General features: G+C 39.7%; 2 protein-coding genes across 3 annotated transcripts in view; one reads left to right on the forward strand and one right to left on the reverse strand.

Moving 5' to 3' along the window:
* Window positions 1-14,301, forward strand: part of LOC119542866 (uncharacterized protein C3orf14-like) — a 75,390-nt gene extending 61,089 nt beyond the window's left edge. The window contains exons 3-4 of the mRNA XM_037847481.1: window positions 13,858-14,034; window positions 14,226-14,301. Of these exons, the coding sequence (XP_037703409.1) occupies window positions 13,858-14,034; window positions 14,226-14,301 (253 nt within the window). The remainder of the gene's footprint in view (window positions 1-13,857; window positions 14,035-14,225) is intronic.
* FAR2 (fatty acyl-CoA reductase 2) overlaps window positions 1-14,653 on the reverse strand; it is a 211,036-nt gene extending 196,383 nt beyond the window's left edge. For both annotated transcript variants that reach the window (XM_037845229.1, XM_037845230.1), the window contains exon 1: window positions 14,531-14,653. The gene's annotated coding sequence lies outside the window, so the exon portion shown is untranslated. The remainder of the gene's footprint in view (window positions 1-14,530) is intronic.
* Window positions 14,654-24,584: the final 9,931 nt, after the last annotated feature.

Here is a 24,584-nt window from a genome sequence, read left to right on the forward strand (position 1 = left end):
TTCTTCCAACTTAAAAATTCTATTCATGATTCTATGTTCTATCATTCCCAGTCTCCACACGTCAAACCTGTATCTCTTCTTGACTTGCCTATTTCTTTTGAATTATTACAGCTTACCAAGTCGTGAGGCTGGAAATCTCAGAATTGACTTTGATTTCTTTTTTTATTTCCCTAGCACCAGAATCCAAATATTTAGTAAGTCTATCTCAGCAGGAGGTGCAGAATCATAGGATGTGAGAGCTGAAAGGGACTTGAGAGATCATCTAGTCATTTTCCTGATGCAGACCTAGCCACTGAGCGAGACGGTGGCAGAATCAGGCCCAGAGCTTATTCTTCTGAGTCTTGATCAGTGCTCTTCTCTCTCTACTTCAGTTCTCACACTGGACTAATGTCATAGATACTCCTTTGCTTCTCCATAGCATCAGAACCAGTTGTAACACTCTAACCCTTGCATGTGACAGTAGTTTGACTCACTGAACACTTACACTGTGCCAATCACTGTTCTAAATGGTTGGCATGTATTAACTCATGAATCAGCACAACTCTATCATAGTTACTATTACAATCCTCATTTTACAAAAAGGGAAACCGAGGCACAGAGAGATTAAGGTGATTTGCCTAAGATCCCACATCTTGTAGACTAGCTCCACGGGCCACACACTTGACCATTGGGTCATAAACCCTTCATCCCATCCTACCCATAGTCTAAGCTCAGACTTATCTCCTCTGGGAAGCAGTCCCCAATTCTTCCTTCCCTCCAGGCTGAGTTACAAATCCTACCTGCCAGACTCTCAGAGTCCACATTCATATCGCCTTGTATGTATCTGACTGCTTATTTCTCTGTCTCCACTGGATTGCAAACTCCTTGAGGATGATGACTATGTATTATACTATTATTAATATTTGCAGAATTTGACACAATAATCTGACAGTGACCATTAATTTAACATTTATTGAATGAAAGCATGAATAAATGAATGTCTACCTAATTTATCTTCCTGCCTCTAATCTCTCCTTATTTCCATACATATTCCATCTTAAAGTAGGTGGGGAGACTAGTGAGAAGTTTAGTGTGGTGTAAGTGCAGTGGAAACTTGTAAGCCCTTCACTTGTCTTCCTTCAAAACCAAATGCAAATTTCTTTTGATTATTGTTCCCAAATTTCTGGTTATGAATTTGTCACACTATTAACACAGTAATTTCTTTTTACCCATAATCACTATCTACAGAACTTAAATTTGTTTTACCTTTTATTCGTTGACTTTTGAGTATGAAAACATTCCAGGATGGTGTATTCATTTATTTTGCTTTGCTTAACCCATTGGACAAAACATTAGCTTTGGAAATAGGTTGAATAAGTATTTTGACTCTAATACTGATGTGCACAAAAAAATTCATAAATAATATATTATACAAAGTTCCTCAGGTGAGTTGGGCACACGGGATTGATACCTGCTACATACAGTTCTACTTGGGGGAATATCTATAAAATTCTATGCTGAAAGAGCACGTGCTTTTGAGGGTCCACAAACTTTCATAGTCACAATGGGCTTCAGAAGTCATTGCAGTGAGATAGGATTTAAAATCATATGCAAAATTCTACTTAATGGTGCTGAGTCAATTAGATATCCAGATAGAAAAAAAAATGTATTTTTATTTGTAGCATCATATACAAAATCAATTCCAGATGGATAGTTCAGAGTGAAAGGCGAAATAGGAAAGTGTTTAGGGAAGAATATCTTTTTGACCTTCCAGTAGGCAAAAGCACTAACCATAGGAGAAAGTGCTAATAAATTGAACTCTATTAAAATGAAGAACTTGTATTCATCAAAAGACACCACAAAGAAAGTGAAAAGGCAAACCACAAATTGAGAGAAGATATTCACAATACATATATCCAGCACAGAACTTGTATCTAGAATAGATAAAGAATGTCAACAAATCATTAGAAAAAGAGAGGCTCCCCTGATAGACAAATGGGCAAAGACTTGGGTATTCACAAAAGAAGATATCCAAATAGCCAATTAATATATTAAAAGGTGCTAATTTTATTCTTTTAGACATCAGAGAAATGCAGCAAGGAAAAAAAAAAAAAAAACAAATCACCTCACTATGCCATACAACTACTCTTCCAACAAAACAGTGAAAATGAAAAAGACAGAAAATAGGAAGTGTTGGCAAAAATGTGAAACAGCTGGAACTTGTGATGACTGCCAGTGAGAGTATAAATTATACAACCACTTTGGAAAACTGGCAGATTTTATTAAATCTCTCTATATCAAGCAATTCCATTCCTAGGAATACCCAACAGAAATAAATCCACCAAAAGACAATCATAAGAATGTTAGAGGAGCTGTTAGAAGTGAGGATAGTGGTTACCTTTGGGGGGTGATAGGTAATGACTGGACATGAGCATCGAATGAGCTTCTGGGATGCCAGTAAAATTTTGATTTTTGATCTGGAACCTGGGATCAGAGAGCTGCTTCAATGTATTCACCTTATTGCATTTAAGGGCATATTCACTTTTTCATGTGTGTGGTATAATAATCACATGGAGAAGAAACTCGTGGTGAAGAAATAGTCATTACTTATGTTCATTATTAATCCATACCCAAAGTACATACAGGACTTTTGGGAGGTGTGGTAGCTTGGAGCTATGTACTCCAGAAAACATGTTCTTAAGTTTAATCCATTTCTGTGGGTGTGGACCCATTGTAAATAAGATTCCAAGAGGCAACATCAGCTAAGGTGTGGCCCAAATGAATCAGATTGAGCTTTAATCTGGATTACTGGAGTCCTTTATATGTAGAATGAGAAAGAAAAAAATGCCACATAAGGAGTAGCTAGAAGATGAAAGTCAACCTAGAAGAGAAGGGAGAGGACAGAAGAGGCAGCCATACATTGCCATGTGCCAGAAAAGCCCAGGACCAAGGACCACTGGCAGCCAGTCACAGAAAGCCAGTCTTCAGGAAGAAAGCATCGCCTTGATGGTGCCTTGATTTGTACTTCTTTCCTCAAAACCGTGAGCAAATAAATTCCCATTGTATAAGTCAATCCATTGCATGGTGCTTGCTTTAGCAAGGAGGAAACTAAAACAGGTGGTAACACACAAAAAATATTTTGTAGATATAATTTCATCACCGTATTCCATTCTGGTAAGGAGGAGTCAAGTGTAGTGTCCTGGGAAAACTGGATGGTTCAGTAACTAGCCTAAGGACCTCTGGCCTGATAGCAGCAAGGGAAGGTGATGGTAAAGGCTCTTCTGCACTGAGTACACACACTCCCCACATTCTACCTCAATCATCAATTAGCACACTTGGCAAGGCTGCTCTAGGGATTGGGGCACAAAGGAACGTTTGATGCAGGAGAATGGCATGGTCCTTTTTCTGTTTTCGAACAATGTGCTGCTCTGAATCATTTGATACACTGAAGATGGAATGTGAAAACCTGAGAACCCCAAATAGATCTATGGTCCTTGTGAGAATCCTCAGAAGGGACCTTTCCTGACCTGGCAGAGGTCGGGTGCTGGAGTGCGTCAAAGAAGCAGCGTTCCATTGATTGCTCCTAAAACTGTGGTGCTCCATCAGTGTGGTTTTGGTCATGATCTCCCAGAGAATCCATTGAAAGCTATACATCCTCTCATCAGACCAGTGCCCATACTCATCCAGATTTAAGACTATAGGTAAAGTATTTCTAAGGCAGAGAATTGGCTTTTGATCTCACCTCCAGAAATAAAGATGTATGGCTGAGGATAGTGGGTGGGGCAGCCATTTGTCATCTCAGAGGAAGTCAGCAACCAACTGCCGGTTCTGTATCAGGACTCAAAAGGCCTAAACGTCATTTGGAAAGCATTGTAATTTTCTCACATTGGTTACTTTTCTGTTCCTCCATCTTGTTTTTCCACAATAATTACAACTTAATGATTCAAAATACAGAGAGTGTCTGTCTTGAGGAGCATAAAGGAAGGGGAAGATTGAGGCTGTAACCTGTTCCGTAGACAGGTCCGGAGGGAGAGAACAGGGTAGCAATTGAGTGACTGAGAGGAGGAGAACACAGACTAACACATCCCCAGGACATGTAGTAATTAATGAGAACATTGTTTCCTTGGGAGGTATTATCATTATCTTCACCAAGGAATTTTTAACATTTCATTTTAACTGCATTTCCCTTCATACCCTTAGGGCTATGGGAAGCTAAATCATTGGTTGGGGCTAGTTAGGAAGAAGGAGAAATGAAGATCTGTGTGTGCTTATATATTTATACTGGAGATCTTTATTGAAAGATTTCACAAACTCCCAAATTATGACTTGTCAAATATTGCTCAAAGAGAAGGGGACATTAAAGCTTAAGGGCAGATGCTATAACTTGTTCACCGTTAAATTTGCAGAGTTTAACACCCTTTCTGGCACTGCATAGGCACACAGTAAAGAGAATCAATGAATGAAAGGCCACGTGATTTGCAGTCATAAGATATGGATTCTAATCTAGACTCAGCCATAAAATAACTTGTGACAAGTCACTATATCTCTTTGGGACTGTTTTTGTTTTCTATAAAATTAGGGAGTTGGACAAAGTATAGGGAAGGTACTTGAACATTCAAAGATTTAGAATGTGAATTAGGTAAGGCAGAGCTATTTGCAGTCCCCACTATGTATAGTAAACAAGATGGTGCGATATGTGTCAACATGTAGTATGCCTAAGAGTGCTGGGATGTCTAATTTGAGAAGGTCTTGCACTGTCCTAAAAGAAACTGAGACCTAAATTTATGTACAAGTGCCATCCTGTGATCAGCAAGGCACTGAGCAGCACTTGCATAACCATTGCCTAGGGCAGAACTGGACCAAAATAGCAGGAGGAAAAGAAGAAAGAGGCAGTGTCACAATTCTACTAAGGAGTGAGTTTTGACAAGTACAAGTTGCTGAGAAAGAAACAAACTGCTCATTTGGAAGACAGAAATTAACTCATTCAAGCCATCAAAGATTTCTGTGGCTTTGAGAACAGTTTGTAAGTGAAAATTAATGCTCTGAAAACCCTTACCAAAGAGAACAAGCATCTGTCTTTTAGATCGTGTGTAGATATATCCTGTGGTCTTGAGTAAACAAAACACAGTTGGAAAAAAATTCAATTCAGAGTGAGATAATAGTTACTGCCTAATAAAATACACAGACTGTTAGGAAGTTTATTTAATATTTAGCAGAGTATCTCATTTACATGTATATTCCATTTGAAATTAAGTGGACAGTTTCTCTTAAATTTTAGACAAAAGGTTCCATGTTGTGTTAAATGAAAACTTTCCATCTTTAAGATGTTTTATTACAGATAAAACTATGCTATTGGTTTCCATACACTCTTTAATATCAAGTGTCCTTTCTTGAAAATAATCAGCCAACATTTTAAATGACTGTACACATGCTGAATTGTTACACACCCATTCATTCTTTTATTCAGTTTATCAAAATTTTCTAAGTACATTCCTCTGGTTACTTGACAAGATGGGGCTATTGGCGAATGTTGGGTATGAATTATGTCCCCACAAAAGGCAGGTTCAGGTCCCAAACTCTGGTGCTGTGAGTGTGGACCCATGGTAAATAGGATCTCTTTGAAGATGTTAAGGTGTGGCCTAACTGAATCAGATTGAGCTTTAATCTGGATTATGGGAATCCTTTATAACAGAATGAAATTTAGACAGACAGTGGCAGAGGGGTAGGGAGAGAAAGGCACACCACAGGAGAAGGAAGAAGCTGGAAGTCAATGGCATTGGAACAGAAAGAAGAGGCCACCATGTGCATTGCCACGTGACAGAAAAGCCAAGGACCCCAAGGATCACAGGCAGCCAGAAGATGCCAACCCTGCGGGGAGGCAAGTCTTTTTTGCTCTGAAACAGTGAGCCAGTAAATTCCTGTTAAGCCAACCCATTGTATGGTATTTGTTTCAGCAGCTGAGAAACTAATATAGCAGCTCTAACTCGGCTTGAAGTGCTTAAGTGTTTTCAAATATCTTGAGTTCAGACACATGATTTATTGGTCTTCTACTTCCCAACTCTCCAGCCTTCAAGGACACCTGGGGGTTGTATGGACTTTTGTGGAATGTGTCCTCTCAATGACCTGTGACAAATAGCTCACAATTTTTCTAAAATGACTAAAATACGGGGTGTGTCACAATGACTTTTTCTCATTTCTTGACTCAGAAAATATCATTCCTGTCTCCTGTGTCATCTTGTTATTCACCAGGGAATGTTACTGATCCAATAACTCCTCAGCTGGTGGAAGGATGGCTAAGTGGCTCTGAAGGCTGTGTTTTTACCTTTTCTACACAGCTTCACAGGAAGAGTTTTTATTTTCCCTTCCTCATTCCAAGTTTGTGCATCTCTGTTTTGGGGCCCTCTCTGGAGAAGCCTGAGAAGTTAAAGTGCCTTAAAAACAAGAAAATAGTATGTCCAAAAGCCTTATGGGGACACATATTGTCAATTGCAGCTTGAAATGCTTTTGCTGGTCTGAGGAGGCTAGGGATGTGAAATGACCTAGGACTTTAAAAATGAACCATAACTAAAATAATAAATACATGATATTCTTAGTGTCTAGTAATTATAGTAAGACTAATTTTTGCTTATTGTTTACTTAATTGCTTTGTTGATGACTACACACACACACACACACACACACATAATGTTCTTTCCTTTGATGCAGATGTTGAATAAAGTGGGAAATTATCTATTAGAATGAAGATCTTACTTGAAACAAATTCTCTTTTTTAAAGCTAGGTCTCTATGTTATAGTCATGGAAATTCTCCTGATCAACATGGCTGGCGATAAGCATGGTATTTCATACCCTGTGATCCCACAGAACACCCTGATCTGGAAAGATTTCATGGTAGTGGTGACAGAGCTAAGCACCAAGCCTCAAGTATCTTGCCTTCTGATTCTAGGCCCCATGAAATTATGTGGACCATTTATTTCCAGATTTTGCACCTGTGCTGTGCTGGCTGTGTATGAAGTACCTGGGGATCCTCACCCCAAAGAACAGGATTCAGTAGGTATGGGGTGGGAATAGAAAAATGTGTCTTTCTGACATCTAAAGTTAAGGCTGTCACTCCTAAGCCATCATTCTTTCCAAATAAGGGCACATTAATAGAAAAAAAAAATAGATTTGCCTCATCATCAAAACCAGAGGTAACTATTCTCAGGAGATCCTTTCTCAGAGACAGTATATTTCAGCAGCTAAGTAATATTAGGGTTGATAAGCTGTAGTTATGTCTTTCTGAGTGGTCATCCTTTATATATGAGTTCAAAAGTTTGAATAACTTTCAAAAGCTATCATCACCTTCAAGACTATCTTCTTATCCTCACATATATAACATTAGCTACACTAGTCAATGACAATAAATGGCATTGTCATGACTCCAATGTTAAAGTTTGAGGAGCCTCAAGGAAGTCAACTATTGGTATTTCTTACCCTGTAATATATGAAACAAATAAATCAGTTAAGATTACCATGGCTGATGAGTTTAATAGGCTAGAGATAGGGTTGGCAAATATATTCTGTAAAGGAATATTAGGGACAGACATTAAGGGACAGACAGCTTTGTGGGTCCCAACTGCTCAAGTAGGTTTGAGCACTAGAGAAGCTGTAATATGTAAATGAAGGAGCATGGCTCTATTACAATAACACTTTATTTATGAACACTGAAATTTGAATTTCATATAATTTTCACATGCCACAGAATAATATTCTTTTGATTTCTTTCCAACTATTTAAAAGTATAAGAACCATTCTTAGCTCAAGGAATGTATAAAAACAGGCAGGGGCCTGCCGGCTGTAGTTTGCTGACCCTAGGGCTAGAGCAAGAGTGTAGCGTTGTCATGAGCTGTTTCCTCTATTCTGCTCTGTTGGGTTCTTGGGTCATAGATTGCTCTCCTGCCTCCAGCCCTCCACCACACAAATGCATGGAGAATCAGAAAAGAGGGTGCAGGAGAGTCACTGCCAAATCGTTGTTTCTACAGATGCACTGTGCATTCACCTAGCCCTGCCCTGTGAGGGATATATCACAGATCTCAGATAAGGCTCTGAGCAACCCTGGAACACAAGAGGCCCTGGGAAATCTTCCCCACCATTCATGTTTCAGTTCCTTATGTGAGTACAGATTTACAAAATGTACCTCAGCGATGTCTGCATAGCCTTGCCAGGAAAGGAGAAATAAACAGGCTGTAAATCCCACTTGTGAATATCTCAGTATCTCTTTTTCACACAGAGTTGTTTTCATCATCACTGAAAGCCTATTAACAAAGTCATTTCTGTCTCCTGCTTCCCCTGATTAAGTAGCATGAAAGACATGAGACAAGCTTACGGTTAATAGAGCGTGGTGGATGTTAAAAGGTTTAATCTATTAATATAGGGCAGTATTTCCCAAAGCGTATTATGCTGAATGCTGACTCTGTTACATGTTCTGCCGAAAAAGCATTTCAAGGTTAAATAAGTTTGAGATGTTGCATAAAATATCTATCCTTTCTTGATGATTCATAATATATATTGGTATATTAAAGGCTCTGAGAATTCTCACAATAAAACTGCTTAACTGGTGTTTCGGTTAACTAACACTGCCTGAATGCAATATACCAGAAATGGATTTTACAATGGGGATTTATTAGTTTACAAATTTCAGTTCTAAGGCCATGAAACATCTCAATTAAGGCATCAACAAGGTGATACCTGGACTCTGAAGACAGGCTGCTAGCAGCCGAGTTTCTTCTTTACGTGGGAAGGGACATGGCTGGCATCTGCTGGTTCTTTGCTCCCAGGTCTTGCTGCTTTCAGCTCCTGGTTCCAGTGGCCTCCTCTCTGAGCTTCTGTGGGTCCTCTCTTAGTATCCCTGGGGCTTTTCTCTGTCAGCTCTCTCTAGGTGTTTGTCTCTGAGCTCTCTAGGATTTTTTCTGTCTTTTATTCTCTTTATACAGGACTCCAGTAAAAGGATTAACACCCACCTTGAATGGGGCAGGTCACTTCTTAATTGAAATAAGCTAACCAAAAGGTCCTACCCAAGATAGGTCTGTACTCACAGGAAGGGATTAAAAGAACATGGCCTTTTTCGGGGTACATAGGACCATCAAACCAACACAACTGTGTTAAATCAAATGTTTCTCAAAATAATGTGGTCAGAGAAGCTTTTATTTCCTTCACTTAGTGTTGTCAACATCCCAAGAAACTAAATGATTCACAGAATACATTTTGGGAAGCACTGCTGTAGACAGGAAGAGGAGTGAAAGGTTTTAAGCAGGGGAGTGACTTATGTTTTAGAATAATCACTTCGGGGAGGATTAGACCTTTCTCCCCCAGTTTTTGTCTTTTTAGGAAATAAAATCATAGTCCATCCATGTGTAAAAGCCAAAAAAATAGGAGCCATATTTGTCATGTTAGTAAACTTTCTAAAAATTGTGGAAGGCACGCATGATTTAAAAATAATTCAAACAGTACAGGATAGTATATGAAAAGAAAGCTCTCCTCCCCGCCTTTCTTTCACCCTTCTCCCAACAGCCTATTACATTTTCCAGAGGTACCAATCAGGATTGTCAGTTTTGTTTTAGCTTTCAGTTCTTGTGGCAACTCTAAATCATAAATGTGAGCCTATGGTTCTGGATTATGAACTATCAGAAGTATCTGCTGAGAAGACTCATTCCCACACTTCCTCTATGTCACCTACCCGCCCCTCCCCCATATTCAATCACCAAGTTGTATCAATTCTACTTTCAAAATACATCTCACATCTGTCCACTTCTCTCCCTCATTCCTGCAAGTACGGTGACTTGCATTCTCTCCTGTCTTTCTACATCCAATCCTTTCCTCCCTCTATTATAGCCATAAGGATCTACTTCAAATATAAATTAGTACAATCTCTTGTGTGGATTTATACTAAAAATTGAAAGTCTTTATCAAGTCCTGTGAGATTTTGCGTGATCACATTTCTGGCTACTCCTCCACATTCTTGTGGAGCTCTTCCCTCACCAAACTCCACTGCAGGTGCCTGCTTTGTGTTTCTTGAACATTTCCAGCATTTCCTCTTCTTACCGCAATTGCTATTTCCTCTGCTAAAGCTGCTTTTCTTTCCCCTTTTTTTTTTTTTTTTTGTTAAATTAACCCCTATGTTTCCTTCAAATGTCAATTTAAAGGTTTCTTTGTCAGAGAGACCTTCCCAGTATCCCTGTTATTTTTTTTCTCATACCTCCCCATTTTTCTCCATACTATGTACTACAATTTATTATTGTATGTTTTTATTTGTGCTTATTTTTTTATGTCTGTAAGTTCCAAAAGGATAGGGAGCATGTCTGCTTTGTTCAACACTAAATGCTGAACAATGGGCATGGTGTCTTGTCGTATAATGGGTTTAATAATTATTTATTACATGAATGAAGCTAGTGGGAAATATTCTTACAGATTAATTTCCTGCCTTTTCCTTACATGAAACTTTAGTTCCATCCAGGTTTGCATTTTCTTGAAGATCTTATCACCAAGAAGTCTCATTCTTTTCATCTCTGTTAGGAGTAGAACTTTAAGGGCCATCTTAATATACTGCTCCTTTTAGGCTACTCTAACCATTGCAGCTTATTCTCTTGTTGGGAACTCATTGCACTTTATTGTCTCTACTACTCATTTAGGGCCTATTTTAATTTCCTTGGTTGCTCAAGCAAACACTATGCAATGGTTGGCTTAAACAATGGGGATTTTAAAAGCAAAGTTTTGAGGCTAAGAGAAAGTCCAAATCAAGGTGTCATCAAGGTGATGCTTTCTTCCCAAAGACTAGGATTCGGGGGCTGGCTACCAGTGACCCTTGGTCCTGGGTTCCTCTGTCACATGGCAATGCACATGGTGGCCTCTCTGGGCCTCTCCCTTCTATTCCCAGTTCCATTGATACTCAGCTTCTGGCTGCTCCCTCTGGGGATTTCTCTTTGTCTGAATTTCAGTCTGCTTATAAAGGACTCCAATAGTAGGATTAAGATCCATCCTGAATGAGGTGGGCCGCCCTTTAACTGAAGTAACCTCATCAAAAAGTCCTACTTACAAAGGGTTCATACCCACAGGAATGGATTAAGTTTAAGAACATGTTTTTCAGGGTTACATACAGCTCCAAACCACCACAGTGGTTTGTATTGCCTTGTAACAACTTATCTGCTATTGTTAATGAACACCTGACATTTACATATTTTGTCTTCTCAATGATGTCATAAATTTATCAAGTATGGGATCTGGAGCTTTGTATCCTTAAGTACACAGAATGCCTCTGCATTGAGGAGTTGCATCAAAGAGTCTCCATCTATCTTTTAGTCTCCTCACTAATGTAAGGCTTTTATATGGGAGTGTGTCCCATTTCCTTTCACTCTACTTTCTTCCTCAAGGGTTTGAGTTGAGTGGGGATAGGGAGATAGGATCAAGATAAGTTCTGAGGTCAGAGAGAGAAGTAGGTAGGGGGAAAGGGTGAGGAGAAAAGATTTGCCCAAATTTTCTTAGTTCCTCTTCAGCAGGCACCAGTGTCACACAAGGTAAAGACAACTTGATTAAGGTAGTATGTGCATTTTATATTGATTAGCTATTTCCTAGATATTTAAAAGAGGGACTTGATCAAGATTTTGGAAATAGGTAGTTTTAAAAATTAAATTAAACAGAGGATTACCTCCTCAAAACATTTCAGTCATTCTCAGGTTATCATTGTTCAACTTTTGGATGAATTAGACCCAAACACCAATTTAATTCAGGAGTGTCTTTGGGATCCAAGAAGTTATTCTATATTTTTAGTTTCCAATTCCAATCTTGTCTAAATGATGATTTTTAAGGAATATTCAAAATCCTGAATACCTTAGTAACTTTTTACATTACTTTTTCACCAAAATAATATGATATAAAGATTCTGCAACCCAGCCTTCTTCAAGCTTTTCTGAAAATTGAGTAGAAGGGTTAAGCCAGTGACAGTAATTTCTTTGTTAGCAAGTTCTCTAAACATTTTTATAATTATCATCCCTTTTTACCTACTTTGTCTTCACAGCACCCTCTTAAGATGAATAGAGTAGAAGATATGGTCTGCTGTCTTTATTTTGCCAATGAGGAAACTGTGTCATAGAGGATCTTAATGACAAGTCCAAGAGAACATAAGTGAGCAGCAGCTAACTTCCAGGCTTCTGCTGGAGACCTAACCTTACATGTGGGATTGCTATGAGACAAAACTGCTAGTCAGTAATTTCTAGAGTAGGGTTCTGAATTGGGAGTCAGGACCAGCTGTATAATTTGTGAGACCCAGTGCAAATGAAAATTTGGAGATTATTAAGATAGCAGACAATGACAGGAGACCATTAAACCAAGCATGAGGCCTTCTAAGTGCAAGGGCACTATGCGAATGCACAGTTTGTATTTCCACGAAGCTGACCCTACCTGGGCACCTTTGGACATCTAAAATGGGGGTGCTTGGGCATCAGGAAGACTGGCAGGATTCAGTGCTAATGTACATGTTTGTTTTTCATATTCCATAACTTTTATCAGATTCTCAAAGTGGTCTTATAATAAAGCATTCAGCATGACTTTTCAAGACTAATAAATGTTCTCACAGAGCCCACCACATCAGAAAAGATTGGCAGGGCCAAGAATGCTGGTGGTCATTATGCATGACCCCCCTCAAGATCGTATTTGTGAAGGAGTGAGTTTTCACGACTGTCTGTCTGTGCATGTGCATCAACACAAAAACATGAGGAATTCTTAAAGCAACCCAGAAGTTGTGAGAAATGCACTCAGGAGTGCATCTTCAGGAGATAGGAGAGAAGATGGTGAAATGGTCAAGATGAACATACATTTTATAAGCCCTAATATGATACTCAAATATAAACTATTTTATTTGTTTTCACCCCCTTAAAGGAAAGCTTCTGCCTCTTCTTCTGTACTTAGGTGTCACATTCTCCACATTAAAGGAGAAATGTAGCACAATTAGCTTCCCTTAGGGAAAGTATGTTATCATTAACTTTAATTTCTCCAGTGGTTGTATGATTTAAAAGCTCAGGGTGATTTAGATCTATTTTTTAGATAATTATAACCAATAGTTAGAAATTAGAGTAAGGTAGGAATTAATTAATAAAGCAGTGGAGAAGATGCCCTCAAAAATAGGAAAAGCAATTACAAAGACCTGGATCCTGAGAAATAACTACAGATGAAATATTGCAAAATGAGTCTGGTTAGTAAAAAGCCATTGGTCTTCTCCTAGAAACCTCATACACAAATAGCCCTAAATGTAGATTTTGATGAAAAATCTGTGTTTGCAGTTTGTGACTGCTTTAAAATTTATTTAGTCCCATTACCCTGCTATATAACATTTAGACTACATAGCCCCTCAGCCAAATTTCCAACCCATATAAGTGGGAATAGAGAGATGGGTAATTGAAACTACAGGGTAATTCTCAAATTTCCATTTGCACAGAAGTGTCAGACTTCTCTTCATGCAGTCTCTAACAAGCAGAAAAATATGATTCATTTGAATTTTTGCTTGTCACCTTGCTCCTCTTAGCCTGTTTTTATTCGTGGCACAGTGGGAACCCTCTACACTTGATTAAATCAGCCGCCAAATATGCAGTCAGAGCCTTGGTTGCTCACGCCTGGTAACTCATCCATCAAAGAAAAGGTGTTCCTAATCCTATCCACCCTGAAAGGTGAAAGAGTTCCAGGCTGGCAGATCGGACGCATTCCTATGATTTCTAGGAAAAGGTTGATCATTAATTGTTTTAATTGTCTGGAATTGCCCTGTGGGTCATCTTACTCCCTGGGTGTGACCGGCCTACGGGTAAACCATACACTCGAGATTGTATTCTGGTACTTGTTCCCTTCCTCTCTCCAAGAAGCCCAGGCCACAGGGAAAGGTCGAAAACTTCAGCCCTAGCTGCCCCAGCCCATTTCAACCTCCTGCTCGCCAGCCTCGCCCGGCCCAAGTGGGAGAGTCCCGACGCTCGCAGCCTGGAGTGGGGAGAGGGGCGCACAAGGCAGCGCTCCGGCTGCCGGGGAAGCGCGTCCCAGCGGTAATGGGTGCAGGGAACTGACCCCGGGTGGGCACCATTCCCCACGTGGCCCCCCAGCAGGCACTCCCTCTCCAAGAATAGCCGCAGGGGCCAAGGAGGCCCGGCGGGGGGCCTCTCTCCAGCGGTACACAGCCACTCCTGCGCCCCACGACCGCTCTGCCCCCCACGTTAACCTCATCGGGCCGTTCCAGGTACGCAGCTCTGTACCGTTTCCACCCCTCTGCGGGCCCCACCTTGGCGGGCTATGCCAACGCCAAACGTGCCTGAACAACCAGCCGACAACTTGGGTGGAGATGGGGCAGCTTTAAGGGACAGAGCCTCCAAAAACGCTTCTCTCCTCCCACCCCGGCCTCACACCCACCCCTCCTCGAGTTCCCGCAGGGATCCGCCCCTTCTTTGGGAACCCAGCCGGGCCCTCCCATGCCACCCCCAGCCCGGGCTTTGCCTTCGGAGCGCGCGGGCTCTGCGGGCGGCTGGGCTGGGGACCCTGGAATACCTTCTCCGCCGGCCCCGGGGTGGGGTTCAACTAGTGTTCCTCTAAATCCCGGTCCTTCCCCGAGGCTACAGGGAGTGCTCCATCCACCAGGAAACTGCGCTCGTCTTTCGGCTCCCAGTGGTGACACTCTGCAATCCGGCTCGGAGACTGGGTGTGGGGCGGGAGGAAACCACCCTCCCTCAGACCTTCCCGGTCGCCGCCGCGGTGTCGGCAGGCGTTGGGCGCGGAGCCGGCGGCAGCCTCTGCCCAGGGCGGGAGGAGGACGCGGGGCCGCCGAGGGCCCTACAGGCCGCGGGACTACAGCATCGGGGGCAGGGCGGCGGTGCCCCGGGTCCCGCCCCGCAGCTTCCATTCATTCAGCACCAAGCCGATCCTCTCCCTGTTACTCATTTTGTTTTTTTCCCTTCCTTCCTTTTTTTTTTAATGGGTGAGGAAAAAGCAGCTGGAAAGGCGCCCCTCTCTGGGCTGGAAAAGAAGGGGAAATGCTACACCTAGAAAGGGAGAAAGGGAGGGAGGGAGGGAGGGAGAACAACTAAAACGTTGATTTTTAATCGGAAGGGGAAATGAGGGTGGAGGAGGTAACTGCTCACAGGTTCGGGTTTGAACGCTTGGGGGAGACACCTTTCCCTAGCCATTCCAGGAGAAAAGGCAGGCCAGAAACAGTTCACTCAGCTCGTCCACACTGCACGCCCCGCGTGAGGTGGTGCTCTGCTATCTGCTCCGGACGCTGCGGAGACGCCCTGCCATGACCCGCAAGTGTAGTGTCCTTAGTGTCCTCTTAAGAATCCAAGGGGGCTGGAAGCGCTTTTTACTCTTACCCAGAGTTAGGAGCATGAAAGCCAGGGGTGTGTCTTCGTGAGGTGGAGGTGGAGGTGGGGGGACGACTCGGAATCTGGAGATGCCATCCACAGCCAAGAAGTGCTGAAAACCGTCCAATACCCATCCTAATTCCCGGGACAAGGTGGAAGGTAAAACCCCAAAGAAATATGCTGTGTTAAGAAAAGCCAGAAAGGAATAGTTTCCTTGTAGTCTGTCCTTGTTCTCCTCATTTTAAACAAACAACATACAATTAAAGAAATGAAATGCGATTCATGAAAGTTGGAATTAATGAAATGAGCAATTTCATGCATTTTAAAAAAATTCTCACATCTTAAATTCTCTTCTATTAGACTCTCTTTATTTAGATGTGTTAAGCAAAGTTTAGCCTGAAGACACTGTCTTATTTTCTCTGGTGACTGTCTGAAAGCAAGAAAGAGAGAAAAAGATAGGATCGAATAAATACACTGTTACACCTTCCCCCATTTTGAATGTGTCTTCCAAACGTGTGTGACAGTATTTGAATGATATTGTCAAATATTGGTGAGAATGTGGTGAAAAATTCATCCAATGGCAGGGTAAATTGTTACAACTCTTCAGAAAATAATTTAACAATACATTTATAAGGCATAAAATGTTCAGTCACTTAAAAAAAAAAACTGGAATTGAACTTTTGACAAAGAATTCCCATTTCTTGGAATGTATCCAAAGGAAATAATCCATAAAAAGGGAAACACTATGGACAAAATTGTATGTTCATTGCAGCATTATTTATAAAGTGAAATTTTTTTAAAAAAAACATACTTTCAGTGGAATGTTTGTAGATAAATTGCAACATGATTGAAGATTATAAAGCCATAATTTGATTATCACCATTTAAAATGATATAAGTTTATTGGATAATAACCAAAATTTAATGGGTCGAATGGTGTCCCCCCAAAAGATAGGTTCATGTCCAAATCCCTGGAACCTGTGAAGGTGACCTTATTTGGAAAAAGGGTCTCTGCAGATGCAATTAATTCAAGAATCTTGAGATGAGATCATCCTGGACTATCCAGGTGGGTCTTAAATCCAATGACAAATATCCTTATAAGAGAAAGGTAAAGGAAGTTTTCAGACACACACACACATACAAAGGTTAAGGTGATATGAAGATAGAGGCAGAAATTGGGATGATGTAGTCACAAGCCAAAAAGCCCAGGAACACTAACAGCCCCCAGAAACCGGAAGAGGCAGGGAAGCATTCTCCCCTAGAGCCTCTGGAGTGCGCTCTGCCTTGCTGAACCCTTAATTGCAGACTTTCAACCTCTAGAACTGTGAGATAATAGCCACCCAGTTCTAGGCTACCCAGTTTGTGGTCATTTGTTACAGCAGCCTAGGATACTAATACAGGCAATTTGTTTGGGTTAGAATTCTATGTGTTCACCTTTTTTTCCCCTTGAATCAGAGAAATATAGATTAAAACCATTTCTAATAAGCTTGATTTTAAGAGAACATAGAGTTTTAAGATTTTAAGAGGACATTTTAAGAGAACTTAGTTCACTTTAAAGTCTCATCTGCTTTTGAAGGGATAGGTAGAGGACATGCTAAAGATTTCATTGTCATGCAAACTAAAGTCTCAAGTAGGCCCAAATGCATCTAAAACGGCCCTTCTCTCATATGTGGTGTGCATGTATGTGGGTTGGAAGGAGAGACACCTAAAGAGATGTCAACCCACTCCAATATAGGTATCAGGGCTCACACAGGCTCTGGTAGAAAGACATTTTATCACATAGAGAAGAAACAGAGCAAGGTCGGCTTCACTAGTGAGTGTCAGTTCCCCACAGCCAACGGGTCTCAATCCGTGGGTGATGCAGGGAGATGTTCTATGTGCAGAACCCTCTCTTGTGTTTGTGTGCTACAGTGGAGGAACCCCGCTCCTTCCCTGCCAGGAACAGATATACCACCAGGATGTCAGCTGGATGTCATAAAACATGGCCACCAGAATTAGACTGCCTCCAGTAAATATTTACACATACTGGGGACACTAGGGAATAGAAAGTACCAGCAGTCACCTTATCTACTAGGGGATTGTGTTTTATCCCATTCTGAAGCATAGAATGTATTTGTGGTCCCAGGAAAAGGCAGCAGGCCATGCTAGGACTGTTAATATGAATTCAGCAACACTCTGGTTTGATTAGAGGGCAGTCTCCAGGATTTTATCTCACATATTGCTTATGGTCAATGTGAAGAAATAGATTATTACAATCACTGCCCCTTACTTTCAAAGTCTTTTCTCCTTTGCCATTCCTTAATGGCTTACTATTTTATTCAACTTCATAAAGCAAATGTTTCATTGTAAATGTTCCTGGATATTCCTATTTAACATGGGAAATACCTACAAAGATGTGTTAGACCTAAAATAATATGTCAGTATAAGTCCAATGACACTTTACATTGAACATTGTGAATAAATCCAGTATTCCAAAGGAATGCTATCATCCAAATCTGTTTAAACAAATACTGCTTATGTTGACTGATTGTATCATGGAAACAGAGCTTTGATGTCTGTTGCCCTACAGTAGAATCAAAAAAACAGTGTTTTGGAACTGGCTGGTCCTTTGGGCCTAATGTCACTGTATAGTGGCAGGTCCTGGGCTCTATGCGCTGTCTAAGGCCACTGGATACAGTTTCTATAGCTGTTTAACAAAGTACCAGAAACTTGATAGTTTAAAATAACACCCATTTATTATCTCAAAGTTCTTTAGGTAAACAGTCTGTGCACAGTGTAATTGGATTCTTTGCTCAGGATCTCACAAGGCTGAAATCACAGTGTAGACCAGGTTCTTCCAAGTGGTTCTTCTAGGCTCACTGGTTGTTGGCAGAATTAAGTTCCTTGCTGCTATTGGACTAAAGTCTATTTCCCTGCTGGCTGTTGACCAGGGCTTGCTGTTATCTCCCAGGGGCCATAATCAGATGTTAACCAAGTAGTGTTTTAACAACATAGCTGTTTGCTCTTTCAAAGTCAGTTGGAAAAACTCAGAATTTCTGACTGTTTTTAAGGCTTCCACCTGATTAAGTCAGATCCACCTAGCATAATCTCCCTTCTGATTAACTCAAAAGCTACTGATTTGGGACCGTCACCATTGTCATATAACATATAGGTATAGGAGTGAAGCCATCACATCCACAGTCCCACTCATACACTGGAGGAGGAGGTTATGCAGGGTGTGGAAACAACTCAGTTAGATGGTGGGTGGTAGCATCAGGAGTGAAGGCAGAATGTTGTTTCTACTCTACTGAGGAGTTTTGCATAAGGAAAATTGGTTTCCATTATCTGGCCATTTTATGAAGCAGCTAGATATGAAGTTTTATAGAAATTTTTTTTCTAGTCATCTTTTCCCAGTGGAAATACTATATATATTTGAAAGTTATACAATTTATTTATTAAGAATTGTAAGAGTCTAACAGGTGAAGATTAAACCCAGTTTTCCTAATTCTGACCATGTTCAAGTCTAAGCTACTGGTTTCTGAAATCTTGGGTCATAAACACCAAGAGTCTTTTGAGAAGGCTATTCGATCAATAGAGTTATGATTGAATTAATTAAGAGCATATCTGCTCTATTAACTATTATACAGATATTAAAAAGAATAAATTAAAGCTATGCCAGTTGAATTGCACTAATTTCAAGGAGGTTTAGTTTTTGAATAAAACAACATGCTGAAAAACACGTATTATATGGTCTTGTTCCTATTAAACCAATTTAAAATAACTTTAAATATGTATGTGTATATACAGATATATAGGACTATGGTAGCATTGAGAAAAACATGGACGGACACATAATAGGTTATTACCATGTTACCTTGATTGGTGGAGGAGGGCACTAATGTGTGAAGGGAAGTGAGAGGGGGAAATCCAGGCAAAGATAGACAAAGAAAAAGAAAGACTAAAATATAAATTAAAATGTCATATGATCATCTGTACATTATGTAAATTTAATTTGTTTAGTTTTTTTTTTTTTTAAAGAATGCTATTGGACAGCGTTTTAGTTTTCATGGCTGCTCAAACAAATACCATAAAATGGTTCAGGTTAAACAATGGGAATTTATTAGCTCACCCTCTTGAGGCTAAAAGAAAGTCCAAATCAAGGTGTCATCAAAGTGATGCTTTTTTCCCAAAGACTGTGGCATTCAGGGGCTGGCTGCTGGCAATCCTTGGTCCTTAGCTTGTCACATGGCAAAGCACATGGTGGCATCTCCTGGTCTCTCCCTTTTTTTCCAGGCTCCAATGATGTTCAGCTTCTAGCTGCTTCCTCTGTGGCTTTCACTCTCTCTGAATTTCATTCTGCTTAAAAAGGACTCCAGTGATAGGATTAAGACCCATTCTGATTGAGGTGGTTCACAACTTAACTGCAGTAATCTCCTCAAAAGGTCCTACTAACAGTAGATTCACACTCAAAGGAATGGATTAAAAGAACAGAGCCTTTTCTGGGGTACAAAACAGCTTCAAACCAACACAAATAGTAACTAGAATCAGATGGTTATGGAGCCATGGAAGCACTAGAGAGTTACTGCACTCCAAAGGACAAATAAGTTTGTACATGTCGATTGGTATCCCTCTGCAGCCTTAAATCAGTAGTATTTCCATTTGCTCATATTGTACAAAAGTGTAGCTTCTACCAGTAGGGCTGGTGTCTCCAACTGATGAATCATGATTTGATGCCTTTTGACTTTGCTCCCAAGGTTTGTCTAGATCTGCTAGCAAGGATTATGGCCAATTGCTGAAATTAAGTGTCAGAGTACATAGAAAAAAAGCAATGAGAAGAACAGGGTTAGAAAGAGGGGACCAAAAGTATAGGTCTGCCTCTAACATTGAGGGGCCCTATTACAAGAGTCAAGTGGAGTTTGACTAAATATTGACAAACTACTATAGTGTAGACAGAAGTCATAAATGGAGCTAACAAGACTATTATATAAAATATGTCCTTTCTTCCTATCTTGACAAATATACCTTCATAATGATAAACTAAAAACATATGTGTAAAACAATGGTTTTCATATAACTGAAACTTGCCAAAGAATCAGAATGACTGAATATAATTATTTTTGTGCATATCTGCTTATTTGATAGGCTGGCAATGTTTAGGTGAATAATAATATAAAGATGTACATAATATACAAATTATTTCTTATTTATTCCAAGAAATGGATTCTTGCTTACATTTTAACAAATCATTAATTATGTTGTTAAAACCAAGACAACATAGTTTGTGCTCAATTTACTGTAATGAGCTACAGGATTAAAGAGCACATTAAAATGAAATTATATTTACAGTGTACAAATTATATATTTATTTTAAAAAATGTAAATTAAAGTAAATGTAAATATTGAAAAAAGTATTTTAGAAGTTTTTAAATAAAATTTTCTATTAGAATTAAAAATCAAATTGCAAATTAAATGATTATCAGTTTCAAATCAAAATTATTTAAATAAAGTTAATTTTATTTTATTGTTTTCAAAAAACCTAATAAATCTTATTGAGAATTTTATACAACTAAAATTATTCTCAATTCTAGTGGTCAGTATTCCTCTATTGCCTATGAAAGAAAAAAATATAGTAATGTGTCCTCCATGGTGTGACATCAAGACCTGCATATACACAGATTTAAGAGTAATATGAATTGTTTAATATGATAAAATATTTCTCAGCCATGAAAAGCGTCTGTTGCAAATACTGCACTAATTTGGAACCAGAAACAGTTACGGGGGGGGGGGGGGGAGAAGGAGTGAGAGAGGGGAAGGGAAGACATTTTACTCTCAGCACTTCAAAGAAAGATACTTGATTATGCAAAAATTTATCACATGCATGGTAGCTGAGAGGTAAGGATTTGACATTCGTTATTTTGTCTTTTCTCTTACTTGAGTACTTAGACCACTCAAATACTTTTAGCACTCCCAAGCAGGGTCCCTCTCTGATCCTAGCAATGGTGCAACCCAGAATCATGGCATTCTGATGCACTCACATTGTGTTGGGAGGATAAATGGAAGAGATATGGAAGGTGTTTTCTGGGGCCTGAACAGTACTGATCATGAGAATGGATGTTTGGAATTCTGCATTGTGCTGTGCCAGGGATGATTGCTGGATTCCCTGTGATAGAAACACCTTTGTATTCTTTAATAAATTAATCTGTGTGGGAAAGTATGTTACATGATCTCTTGAGAAGATGGGCCCTCGGGAAGGGACCCTCTTGCTTGGATACAAGATCACTGTTAGATTGTATAAATGAACGATCAATGGAGAGGTGCTAGAAGTTGAGGTAAAACTGTAACCATTCCACAGGATAGTAGAAGGGACAGAGGTATAGATAAGGAGGTGGAATGCTTAGTCTACATCCCATCTGATTCAAGGAAGAGCTTGAATCAGATAGAATCTAGTCTAAGTGCTGGGAACAGATTATTGCACAATAGCTGATAGGAGCAAGAAAATAAATTAATACAGATTTTACTCTTCTTTTTGCTGCAATCACAGGCAGCGTGGTTTTTCCCTATTACCTAAAGGTGGTTTAATGTAGGTTTTGGTGAAAGAAGGCCACAGAGCTCATGCTTACAGATGTATGATGCCTTTGGCCCTCTGGTTCATTCCATAGCACCGGTTGTGCTTAACGAGTGGCCCAGTAGGCATTCTAATCACTGGGGAGGGGATGAACAGAAAGTTATTAAGGAAGCTGTCTCCTAATACCTTCTGTGAACTGGTTGAAGTTTGAAGATAGGCATTGAGCCCCTTCCCTCTGAATTTAGTCTGTAGGGAATAATTTGTTCCTTGCTTCTCTCCTGGCTTCTGATGGTGGCTTGTGGCAATCCATGGCATTCTCTGCCTTGTTGTCTCATGCTGTTCTCCCTTCTGTCTTTCTGTGGTCTAATTCTCCTCTCCACCCTAATCCAGTGTTACATCATGTTAACTAATAATGTCTTCGACAGCCTTATTTCCAAATGACCTCACATCAGACATCTGGGGATTAGGACTTGGACCTGTCTTTTGTGAGGACACATTTCAACCCATAACATTGTTCAAGACTGCAACGTGTTACAATGAACATATTCTGGACTGGGTCTGAGTTTTCCAGGCTTAGAACTCCAAGGGGCATTTGGTTACCAATATATAAGTTTTCACCTTTTGCCCTCCATTGCTTAGGTTAGGACCAGACTTGCTATTGAATGAGCATCTACACCAGTGTCCAGTCTTTCCCTAATACCTTCCCCAATCAGGAAATCTGAAGTTTAATTTTCAGTTGTTTGCTTAATGATTACTGTTCACTCTCTTCTTAATTTCAGGTACTCAAAGGTATTTCATATTTCAGTAATCTTTTAAGAAAAATCTCTATCCTTTTTATTACAAGGACCATCTAATTGTACTGTTTGGCACGTGTAAGTCAAAAGAAATCCCAATCCCACCCACTCTCTTCCACCCCAAATGAATACTATAAAATTTTGTTTTATTTTTTCAAAGAAAAAAAATAACTATTTAGAGTGGAAAAGCTATTTAGATTTTGTAAAACACTGAATATGAATTGTCTTTGGGTAACAATCCTGCCAATTTCCTTTTCAAACCTTCAGTTAATCAATTACTTGTCCCCAGTTCAGGTGCTGGGTAGTATGCAATGTGATGCCAGCTTCTCTCTTTGAGGACTTCCCCTAGTACATAAGGGTAATCCTCCATCAACCACCATTCATTCATTCAATAACACAGAGTCATAGACCATTTTGCCGCATACCAGGCACTGTCCCAGTTTCTCACCAGAATCAAAATCTCTGCTCTTTCACAGATTACAGTTTAGAAAGGATAGAAGACAGAGATTAAACAAATAAACTCAAAAATAGACATGATAACAAATTGTGGTAAATGCTATGAAGGGAAAGATTAAGACTCTATGAGAGAGAATAATAGCAGAAATCTGATTTAGATTTGGGGGTTCAAACAACTCTATGAAATGACATTAAAGCTAATACTTAGAGGAGGAGAAAGTTCTATGCAAGAGAACAAGCATACAGGTCCCAAAGGGGAAGGGTAGTGAGCACCTAGGCCTGTGGTTTCAGGTGAGTTTGGAGAGTAGGTAGGAACTAAATGGCACAAGGCCTTTTAGGTCCTGATAGGATATTTGAGCTTGATGGGAAGTACCACAGTGCCACGGAAGGATGCTAAGCAGAGGAAGTCATGGCTGAACTACAGACCCTGCCCTCTTGATCAGAATTGGCTGATTCAGGGTGATCACCTGACTTTAACTGGACCAACCAGGTTTTTCCTTCCAGGAATCTGGAATTTTGAACCAAAAAAACACAGGCTCTGAAAGTTTCTGGATGCTCATAACTCTAGGCAACATTCTAGAAAATACATAAATTTCTGCTACTGGGTCCCTAGAGCTTCATAGATTCCTATATGCCTCCCTCCCCCTTTAAAAAATGTTTTCCAGGATTCTCTTAAACACCTGAGGTTTCCTATAAAATTCTTATTTATTGTTGTTATTTTTTGCTTAAGTTAGGTGGGTTTCATTTACTTTAATTTCATCGAAAGAACCCAGAACTAACACAATTATCAGTTGATCATTTTCTATACCATCTATTTTTATCTTTTGCTAATGCTTTTAAATGGCTAAACCAAACCACAAAATAGAAGAAATGGGAGTTGAGATGATAATAATTTTGATATTTCTGGTTAACATTTTTGCTTTGTTGAGTTAAGAAGCTTTAGAGCTTTTTAACCAGAAGTACTGGGTGAAGTAACAGCTTTTTTCAATTGATATACTTAGATCCTTACAAAAACAATGTGCAACTCAACCAAATCTGGAAAGTAAAAAAAGAAAAAAAAAACCTTTAAAAAACAGAGAACTTTTCCCTTTATCCTTTCTAATTGTCTCAGTAAAATTTTAACAGTGGTATTATCAAGAGATCTGAATGTTTTTAAATAGGAAGGGGCATGTCCCACAAAGACTATTAAATCTTAAACCATTAGTTAGAACTAAGTCAGTACTAAATTGTTGCTCTTAAGCAATTCTGTGCACTCATTCTTAGAAGATTTTGAGTCTAGGGGGAGGGAAAGATGTCACAAATCAAGCATTACCAGAGTTAGGCGGAGTGAATGCTTGCAGGAGTTTCTTAAAAGACAAGGGTCTGGAGTCAAAAGATACATTTGAAATGTAAAATATAACACTGCATTATTTCAACCATTTCATCTTTAGTGTAGAATTCATCATTTATGAA

This window comes from Choloepus didactylus, chromosome 8 (genome assembly GCF_015220235.1).
Source record: "Choloepus didactylus isolate mChoDid1 chromosome 8, mChoDid1.pri, whole genome shotgun sequence".
NCBI classification, from domain to species: Eukaryota; Metazoa; Chordata; class Mammalia; order Pilosa; family Megalonychidae; genus Choloepus; species Choloepus didactylus.